The sequence below is a fragment of the Limulus polyphemus genome, unplaced genomic scaffold, assembly GCF_000517525.1.
Source record: "Limulus polyphemus unplaced genomic scaffold, Limulus_polyphemus-2.1.2 Scaffold3555, whole genome shotgun sequence".
Lineage (NCBI taxonomy): Eukaryota > Metazoa > Arthropoda > Merostomata > Xiphosura > Limulidae > Limulus > Limulus polyphemus.
This window is the reverse complement of record NW_013669165.1, coordinates 29273-40792: the sequence shown is the minus strand read 5'-3', so window position 1 is coordinate 40792 and position 11520 is coordinate 29273. Positions and strand designations below refer to the sequence as shown.

The 11520-nt window shown below is 30.2% G+C and overlaps 1 protein-coding gene across 2 annotated transcripts in view; it reads right to left on the bottom strand.

The window, feature by feature from the left end:
- Nucleotides 1-5424: 5424 nt before the first annotated feature.
- The window catches only part of LOC106469579 (SPRY domain-containing protein 7-like), a 25304-nt gene continuing 19208 nt past the window's right edge, over nucleotides 5425-11520 (bottom strand). For both annotated transcript variants that reach the window (XM_013930082.2, XM_022398152.1), the window contains one exon: nucleotides 5425-7379. In XM_013930082.2, the coding sequence (XP_013785536.1) occupies nucleotides 7282-7379 (98 nt within the window). In that variant the 3' untranslated portion in view covers nucleotides 5425-7281. The remainder of the gene's footprint in view (nucleotides 7380-11520) is intronic.

Sequence of the window (11520 nt, the reverse complement as noted above, 5' to 3'; positions counted from 1 at the left end):
TCAGATTGCGGGTCGTGCGCCCTAACCACCTGGCCGGTGGTTTGTTTGTTTGTTTTGAATTTTGCGCAAAGCTACACGAGGGCTATGTGCACTAGCCGTCCCTAATTTAGCAGTGTAAGACTAGAGGGAAGGCAGCTAGTCATCACCACCCACCGCCAACTCTTGGGCCACTCTTTTACTTATGAATAGTAGGATTGACCGTCACATTATAACGCCCCCACGACTGAAAGGGCGAGCATGTTTGGTGTGACGGGGAATCGAACCCGCGACCCACAGATTGCGAGTCGAGCGCCCTAGAGAGTTAAAAGTATTGCAATTGATCATGGATTCAGCGTTAAGTGATAATTTATGTCATTCACACTGAAGACATAAGACTGAAACAATATGCACTATGGAGCTGCATTCTAAAAACGTTAGAACAGGGGCATAAAATGATTAGAACAATTTATTTTGTTTATGATCCTGGAAGACTTGTAAGTTGCATAGCTGAATAAGTATAGAATTTGAGATTACCTTGAAACATCATATTTATTTTAACTGAGATAGAAGTTGACTATATTTCTTAATGTTAGAAATATAAATTACTTAGATGTGAATTTGACTAACTTTCTGAGCAGCAAATTGCATACTCAGCTCTGGTCTTGGTGAAAGTCTACAAGTAAAACTTTCTACTGTCTGAATTTGGTATATTAAATGCATTAAATTTCATAATAATCTCATATTTTGCTTCTACAGAAAACTAGATTCTACATCAAAAAGTAAGAAATATCCTAACAAATATTTTAATTATGAAATATTTCTCTAATTCATACTTAAGTGCTTATTCTAACCCTGGTATAAACCATAAGTGGTGTGAAACAGAAAAGAGCAGTAAATTCAAACAGCAGCAATATCTTTATTCTCCACACTGAAGCTGGTTATTTAATTATTGTACATTTTGATTATTGTGGGAAACAAGCCAAAATGCTGAAAATGTTATTTACAATCTTTGACTTGTAGAATTTTGTTGTTGTGAGAGTTTTATTCAAACTTAACTATTCACAATAGCTACTGCAGTAATGATATAAGGGTTATTCTATAAAATATTTTAATTTTTCAAAATGTATGGAAAAGTTTAATATGAATTTGGTTTGCTTTTGGAATACTAAGTTAGCATGCCAAGTTTGGTTTAAATCGATCAACTTGTTTAGGAGGAGATGTGCTCACAGACAGACAACACTTTCCTTGATATTGGATAGTTACCACAATGGTATGGCATAATATGTATAAAGCATACATGAAGAATGCCTGTACCCCAATCTTTATACTCAGTCTGCCATGCTTCACTTGCCAGAACTGAATGAAATCAATACACAATAAAAATCATGACTTTACATGTTTTGATGCTTCACACGTCATCTTCAGGAGTGAAGTTGCAAGAGATAAATTTCACATTTTATAATTTCTTGAATTTCACGTGACAATTTTGCATTTGTGCATAAATATCAGAAGAGGTCTTGCCACATTTTTAGACAGATATTCACCAGACCTTCATCTCTATTTAATCATTTATAATTATTTTTAAGTTTTATTATTTCCAGCAATTCTCAAGTATTAGTTGCTGTAACACCTTTAGGTTGAGCTAATACAATTGTTTTTCCCATATGTTATGTTTGGTTTTATTTACATGTTCTGCTATAGCCAAATTTTCTGTTTTTAAATTTTTTATACATCTCTTATGTTCGGCTATATGATATTTTAAATTACGTTTTGTTTGTCCAATATAGATACTTCCACATTCACATTCAATTTTATAAATTCCAAATTTATTCATTAATTGAACATCATCTTTACTATTGCCTAAAATTTGTTTCATCTTATTTATTGGTTTAAATATAGAGAAAAACATGTTTTTATTTTTTTAATTTCAAATAAATCAGTAGTTAAACCTGGAATATATGGTAACACTAAACATTCCTTTTTAATTTTATCATAACTTTGTTTCAGTGTGATACCTTGATCTATTAATGCCACATTAGTGAATTTATTAACTAATCTATCTACAATACTTTGTTTAAATCCTCTTTCAACTGCTATATATTTTATCAGTAACAACTCCTTTTTTAAATCATCTTGTTTTGTACATATCCTCAAAATTTTGTGAATATAAGTGTAAAATGCAGACATTTTTTGTGTTTCTCTATGACATGATTCTTAGGGTGGTGGCATAAGAACAGAAAAAGGTTTCCTATAAATAGACGTTTCTATAAATCCCTGTTCATTCCTTTTTACCAATACATCTAAAAAAGGCAAACTATTATTTTTCTCAATTTCATGAGTAAATTGTACAGAAGGTTCTATGCTATTTAAATAGTTTGCAAATTCTGTTAACGCCTCAATACCATATTTCCACACCAAGAATGTGTCATCTACATACCTTATACAAATCTCAGGTTTACATTTTGCACCATTTATGGCTTTTATTTCAAATACATTCATATATAAATCATATAACAATGGTGAAAGTAGAGATCCCATTGCCAACCCTTCATTTTGTTGATAAAAACATTGTTAACCTCAAAGAATTGATTCGTAACACACACCTTTGTTAAATTAATTATATCTAGAATTTCAACTACGGAAGTATTATTTTGGAACAATGTATTTTCAAAACACTTAATTGCATCTTCAACTGGAACTTTTGTAAATAATGATATTAACTAACAAATCATCTTTAATTATATCTAGAATTTCAACTATGGAAGTATTATTTTGGAACAATGTATTTTCAAAACACTTAATTGCATCTTCAACTGGAACTTTTGTAAATAATGATATTAACTAACAAATCATCTTTAGTCAATTGTATATCCTTGAATTTTTATACAAATTCTACAGCATTTTTACTTCTCAAACTAGAATACTTCTGAGCTACATATTTAGTTATTTCATATGAAGATATACCTATAGTCGATACAATTGGTCTAAAAACTATCATTCATTTTGTGTATTTTTGGAAGTGCATAAAATCTCTGAGTAATAAAATTAACAGGAATAAATCTATGCTTCTCTGCATCTGTTAAATGGTTTTTAACACCTGTTTTTACAAATTGTGGTACTTATTTGTAGGGTTGTGTCCAAGTTTTCCGTAAGTAGCTTCACTTAATAAATCTCCTACACCTTTAATGTAGTCATATTTATTAAGTACTACAATTTTCTCTCCTTTATCTGCTTTATAAATAATATCTTTATTATCTGTTAATGACTTTATGGCTTCTATATCAGTATTTTGTTTCCTTCCCACAGGATTGAAATTTTTTACAAGTTTATGATATTCAGTTCTAATTATAAGTTTAGAGTTCTTGTCAATCACTTTATCCAAATTAGTTTGTATATCTGTTATTAATTCTTCCTTTTTAACTCTATGAAAGTTTATGTGCAAAATCTAGACCTTTATTAAATACATCTAGCCGATTATTATTAAGTGCTATGTCTGACTTATTTATTATTTTCATATTCTCCAAGAATTTCTTATAATTTGTAAGTAAATTATCCAATATAATAAGTTCATCTTTTTTATTTCTGATCCAATTCATACTTATATTTATCATTGTCTTGCATTGTCCAAATCCAAGTAAGTCTTTCCTATTCAACTCAAGGATCTACAGAGTTTCCTTCTGCCACTTCTAGGTGTAGTTGATATACCTCCTTTTCTAGTTTGGCTGTGTCTCTTCTTTTCTGTTGAATTGCAATCCCCAATATCTGTTGTTTGATTTTTTTCACACAAGATTCTACTTTTTGTCCTTTGATATTACATTTCACTTGTATATACTGTGGAATAATCCTATTTCTTTTAAATCTCACCAAAAAGACTGTTTGGTTTAGATATTATTGATTAATATATTTTTGTGAGTGAATATTTTATTGTTGTTTAATTTTGTTACAATAAGAGTTTAAAGCAGACAACTGTAGGAAGTTTTGTTAATAATTCATTGATGTTGAGAATATCAAATGTCACATGAAATATATTGATGTTGATAATATAAAAGGTGGACAGATGATTAAGTGATAAAGATATAAATATTGTGAAACAACCAGGAAGCAGCAATAGCAAAAGAGAATAAAGTTGGCTTGAAGTTAAGTACTGTAGAAGTGATAGGCCTAACGTTTAATAGGTTAGAGTGAAACTAATAGTAGAAAATAAGACAAGAAAAATAATTTTATTCCATCAAAACATGATTCTAAAGTAATTTAATCAGCCTGAGTGCACTTTAACAAAAGTAACAGAGGATCTCCAGAAGAAAGAAGACCAAACAATTACAGTAACTCGTGCCACAATTGTAAGAGAATCACACGCAGAATACTAGTGCAATAGAAATAGAGAAGATAGTTCAGTTTGTCAACTGAACTTCTAAAGTAATTGAACAGGCATAAGTGGATATTTGACAAGAAGGAGAGAACTATATATACAGTATTTAAGATATGCCCATAATATTTATAGTGTTGAAGAATTTATTGTACATACGTTAATTTGTTCTGAATACATATATTATTTTTAAAACAAGTGAAGTGCGTGCTGTTTATTCATCCTTGACAAGTTACAGACACCTACTGTAGAAGAATCCTAAGCCCAACACCAACATAGTATATATTTATACTATTAAGAAATGTAACTAAAAGCCTTTTTTTAACAATTGGCAAAATGAAGAATCTATATTTTTAAATTCTGACAAAGACATATATACAATCTATCAAAAAACAAATTAATTACTACTAATATGCCTTATAAAATATTTTTATTCACATAATATACCACAATACTTTTAATGATTTTGAAAGCAAAACAAATCAAACAGTGCAATCACAAGTTACTTACAAGATACACAAGCAGCATATTTGACTTGTATCTGTGTAATTTCAGGACTGAGAGATTATATTTGAACTTTGCTATATCAAATCAAGCACACTTGCTCAGAATAAAGGTAGTTTATTTTTTATTGAAACACTCATTTTCACGACTAGTGTAATGGTGTAAATTTGTTTCCATTAAGTATGCTTATTTAATAATCTTCAATGTCACTTTACAAATTTTATGCAACTACATTATTTCAAACAAAATCTTTACCTGTGAACAATGATTTTGGACCAACAAACTAAACTTGTAATTTTTGCAGATCCATGGCCTAATTAATTTGTAATTTATAACTTTAAGCTAATTTAACAAAAGAATAACTGTTTTTAGTTCTATATACATATAAAACTTGAGATTAAAACATCACAGCACAAGAAACTCAACCAAAAACTGGCAAAGTAACTTAGAAGAGCATGAACTATAACAGAACAGTTCACATAGGTCAACACTACAATCATTATTCAAAATAAAAATATCTAGTACTGTCACTTACTAATGTTCACTATATAAAGAATGCAGTTTATAAAACAAACTTAGTTCAGAACCTCTTTATTTTCTACACTTTTATTTACAGTTTGCTTTAACAATATACCAGGCACCAAAGAGTATTCCATAAATATACTGGATTTATATGAACAAACTCAACAAAATTACTTGCATATAATCTCATTAAGAGTCACAGAAATACATGTCAGTTTAGTTTTATTTGTTTTAGTAGGCTAACTGTGCTTGTCCACCATGGGGAATCAAACCCTAGATTTAAGTTTTACAAGTCACTAAAGGACTGTAAAGTTACTACAGTTTGTTCATCTGTCTGTATCAATTTTTTCTGTGTTCATTTGCTCAAACTTAAAATCACAAATCAATCTGAATTCTCCAAATAATTGACATATTTAGAAATATTCATAGTATTAATAAGCAGTGTGAATACAATTATCACAGGACTCATGTACTAAAGTATAATTACTAAAACAACTACAAGTCAATAGAAAGGGAAATTGATGCTGAAAAGTTAAAGCTCTTTCTTTTTTGTAAACTTTACAGAATATAAATAGTCTCACTGCTCAAGAGTTATGAAGTAACAACTAGTGTTAACATTTATTACTCCTAAATAATGCTGAGGAAATTGACTTACTTGAAAAGAGATTACAAAAATGACATATTCACTAACTTTTATTCCTCTCTATCAATTATCATTCATTAATATACATCATTATAAAATACACCAAATAACAGTCACCTTAAAAAATACAGAATAGGTCAAAACAACTGATAGCAATGTGGTAAATGTGATAACTTGTCTAATATCCTGTTTGTATATTACTCTTGAGAGAATATGTATATATAAAATATTAAAGGGACTTCTTACTCGACAAGTAACTGGACTTTCATACAAGAATCCTTATGAGCACTCCTCCAGTGCTATTACCATTAACCCTTCTTGTTCTATCATATTCTTTACCATCTTACACTAAAATTTTGACAACGGTTCATAAGAGTTTTCTTTAACAAGCAGCAGAGTTAAGGAAATAGCAACAAGGAATAAATTAGCAAATCTAACACTAAAGCATTATACACAACTAAACACTTTTTCATTTACAAGATTTCACCAGTCAAACATGTTTCTCTTAAAGAATATGACAGAATCTGAAAAGAAAATCATAATGATTTTTTATATACATGAGTGATTATACTACTTTTAACCCCAACTGAGTTTAAGCAAAGCTCCAAAGGTCTTAGAACGTTAAGTAAACAATAAACTAATACAAGCAGAATGAAACCAGTAAATAAAATGTTGCATAAAAAATAACCCAAGCATGTCTTACAACATAACATAGAACTTGTGGTGGAATTAGAATTACCTTATATTTTAATATTAAAATGCATGTATTTATTGAGTTACTGCTCATATAAGATGTTTGTTTTGGAATTTTAGTACCTATACAAAGTTTTAAATAAAAATTCTTCAAACAGTTTTCCAAAATACTATTTTCTTATAATTCAAACACAAAAAATAAATAAAGAAAGAAAAATGGTTGTTTCTGTGTTCTAAAATAAGTACAACAAAATTACTTTATCATGAGTAACCCAACACCATTATTATCTTAATGTCATGCTGAAATAAAATTGTATATATATTCACAAAAACAAACACTTGCACACTGTATTTCTATGTTTTTACCAAGTCCAAAATGCACACCAAATGTTATATCTAAAAATTCCATGTCTTAAGAGCCCTGAAAGTCTTTCAAACATACAAGATAATGCTGATCTTTATGTTTTTCAGCAGCATTTTATAACCATCATGAATACCTAGATTGAGGTGTACTTGGCTGGAGCTGGCTCACATGCTTTCACTTGAAAAGTAGATAGATATAAGAATTTCTTTTTTACAATAAGGACTTCTCCACCATGATTTTATCAAAACCTTGAGGAGGCTGATGATAAAATTTGCTGAAAGTTGCATCTAAAATAGCTCCATCATCCACTAAAGTAAAGAAGAAGGTTTTTATTTCCACAATCATCTGATGTATTCTCTCTGTAATTTTCTATCAGATTTAAAAACAAATTTAGCTTTACTAGTATAAAACTCATATATGTTAAATAAAAATGTTAACTGATGTAATAAAATGTTAAAACACGTTAAATTCTTAAAATGCTCAAGAGGTACCAAAACTTAATGTCAACAAAATCTTCATCAAATTAATAGAAGAGTTCTATTTGAATGAAATTCATCACATGGAAATTCATTAAATATGGTTAAAGATACATTACAAAATCTAAATATTTTTCAAATAGATAATTGGTATTCAAATGGACAGAGTATGGTTGTGGTGAAAATAACTGAAAAGTGAAAAGACAAGTATATATATACATAACATGTATTTTACTTACAAATGATGGTTAAAAAATAAACATCTACCATGAAACTTGTTTTGCATGTAATATAAATTTGGTATATTTACAGATATGAACTTGTCAATTGCCACATGCTTATTTTTTCCATGCATACTGAATCCTATGCAGGCTCACTCATTTTAAGATAATTTTACCTCCTTTGCATCAATTTTACCATGCGAGTGCCATTTTTCACCAACTTCAGTCTCCAGTACATTGTTTATCATTTTGAGGTGTGATAAATGCTTAAAGGTACTGGCTATTTGTCATAAAATCTAGCATTTAAGCTAAAGTTTAAAGGTTTGTCATATTTTGATGTGCTTGAACCTTTTATTTTGTGATGCAAAAACAAAACATACAAAAGATACTACAGAAAAATCTACACTAATCCTATGTAGAGCTAACTTCATGATAACACATTAGAAATAACATAATGCAATAAAATAAACCACTTTTGTAGTAATGGGATAAATTTTTTGACATATTGCTTACTGAGTGGCTCACACTGAAGTCATAACACCATTTAGTCATGCCACGTGAAGGTTCGGTCTACAGGAAAAAGGTATATTAGTACCATATAATGGTGAACTATGATCATACCTTCAAAGAGAGAAGAAAACTACTGATGAAGATGGTGCTATTTGTACCATTAACACTACTATTATTCCAAATACCATGCAGGTGATAATCATCCTCCTTCAGATGAGCGAAAAAGACAGAAATTATCCAAGATGTGCAAACTCTGAGCATTCAAGACTGAACATCAGGGCAGTGGACAACAGCCATGCCAAATTTGTAGTGCCCAAAATGTATTTAACTGACTGTTATACCAAATAAAGTACAAACCCAAGTATTTATTATGCAATGTATTGTCACTCCTGCTAGAAACTGGTATCAAAAGTCACTTGTAGAGAAAGCATCTATACCTGATTTGTGCCATGTGAAAGATGCAAAGTTCTTCAAATGAACATACCTATCATAATAGAATAGATTTGATCCTTTGGAAAAATACATATAGCAGCAAAAAAGAGAGAAAACCTAGTGGAACATACTTTGATAGGTTATGGAATATAACTGATGATGAACACTTTGATGTGGCTGGACTAACTAAGTCTTACTTTGGTGACCTGTTTTCCAAGATTCCATATTTGAAAAGTACCAATCTAAGGTTAGTCTATGCCTGTTTGAGTATTCTTCTTGCTAAGCTCCATACTGAGTTACTTAACAGACTTTTGTCAACAATTCTGGGCATGGAAAATATTTTTACTGTAAAGAGTCATTATTGGCTTTGAGAGTAATGTTGTTTTTCTGTGTTTTAGATTAGACATATCAGCACCAATAATTAGTTATTTAATCATACCTGTTCTTTTGTATATTACCTTTTATTAGAAAGAAACAAAATTTTTATTTTAGTCTTAGATGCCATATACGTGTATATATAGAAAGCTGCCAAGTATGCATTCCAGAGGAAAAGTTATAGTATGAGCAAGCAGCAGCCTCTTATCAAACCAGAAATTACTATATTTATTGATGGGTATACTATGTTGGTTCTTAGTCCACACACTAGTGATGGGTAAAATAGTGATGCAGCAATTACTCATTACACATTCCAAAATTACGTTGAAAACATTCAACCCTGGATGCAACCATGATGTAGAAGCTCCAATAGAAAATATAGGGATGCATTGTATTATCATCACAAAATGGGTATCAAAATCTAGATGCTACTCTTTCTGCCTACATGAGTATCGAATACCTTACTGTAGAATTCAAACTTTCATGATTTCTTACAAAAGCATAACGAGTAGAAGCAGGAATAAATAGTTAAATAAAGCAGTGGAAACTACTATACATGGTATTTACTAACCTGCAGATTACTTTTATATTTTCAATTACTGAAACACAAGATGGGTTTAATGAATGCAGAAACCAGAAAGTTTGTTGAGTTGAGCATTCTTGTAGTTGAATATGGAGTATGTCAAACCAACTAATCAACAAATGCTTTCATTTTTATCATTAAATCACACCAAAACTTTTAAGACTACAATGCGTGAGACACTTTGGGCCAAAGAATGTTTGAGCAAACTGCAGGATTGTAAATACATATGAAAACAATGAATAAATTTGATATAAAATGCAAATATTGTGTGAATGATCCCCCTCCTCTATTGTATGAAAATGAATTACATCAAAGCACTGTCACATGTTCATAGGTTATATTGTGACTGGCTCTCATCCAGTACAAGCAGTCATACTATTCCCAGTAGTAGTGTGGTAAATGTATTAATGGTTTGCCAGACAAATGAGCCATATAACAAACTTGTAAAGGAACAACAGTTTTGGTTGATGAAGTCTATTCCATGTGACAGACTGAAAAGAAAATTGTTGAATCAATAGTAGCTGTATGGAAACTCTGAAGAGTGTATGACAAACTAGTATCTTTGTTTATAGAAGTGGTCAAGGTAGAAAGCTCAAACTCTTCAAAAGTGACATTAAGAAACTCAGTGTATGCTCTCTACATGATGCAAAACAATTCAGTAGAGATCTTGCCAATGATCTACCTGTAAATATAGGTGTGAATGTTACATCCAGAAGAGCAAGACACATATTAGCATAAAGAAGCCTCAATGGAAGTGAAACTGCTCAAAAAACACAGTTTGAGAGAGAAAAACTAAAGAAAAAGCTTAAATAGGCATCGGACTTCAAACAATGAAATGAGTAAATCTGGAAGAAGGTGCTCTTAACAAATGAATCTACATTTACTTTTTTGCCAACAATCAATATAGAGTATTCAATGGAGAGACACACATGTAGATTCTTATCCATCATTTCAATCCTCAAGAAAAAGACTTGTTGGGCAAGGATTTACCTCCAAGCAAACAACATATTTGGTGAGACAATGCTTGGAAGAGAAAGAAAGACCAATGGAACACTAACATCCATGGTTTTGCCTGTACAAAGTCCTTGTATGAATATTATGTAGGCTGGAACCTACAAAGTCAAATAGCATCCAAACAGCTTGCTAAGTTATGGAAGACACTACAGGATATTTACAACAATATTTCACAAGGATACACTACTAAAATAATAAAAGAAGGTGTAATGCTATGTTTAAAGCAAATACAAAATACTAGTGCACTGTAAAACTGTATTCCCTGGTATAATATATTGCACTGATGATGTATTGGCTATTTAAGAGAAGTTACTCATTATTGTGACTCTGTACATATATCACCTGTTTACATAACACTTTTCTATACTTTAAACAAAAAAATAGTAATTTTATTAAAAAATTCAAAAAGTCTGTGTGAAGCCACAAATTCTTGTTTTTGTTTACAATTATGATTAACAAATGTGCAGTACAGTAAAACTTTAACTTCTGAAACTGCAGTTATATAATATTAGAGAAAAATATCCAAATGGATAAGACTACAAAAAATGAGAGTAGTAATGCACAGTAAAACTGTATACCAATACTGAAATATTGAGAAAATAAACATAGCATGCAATTCAGCACACATCACAAAAGCTAGGACAACAATGAGATATACTATGTTCAAACTTTCTTGAATAATGTTTGTGATTTTCAATCCCTTATAACAAGAAGTTTTTAAAATATGATCATTTCAAATCTCAGTTTTTCTTTATAATTATCATGATTTACTAAATGACACAAAAGATTGAAATACTGAGTGAAATCCTAATACAATAAATATAATTTACATGTAATA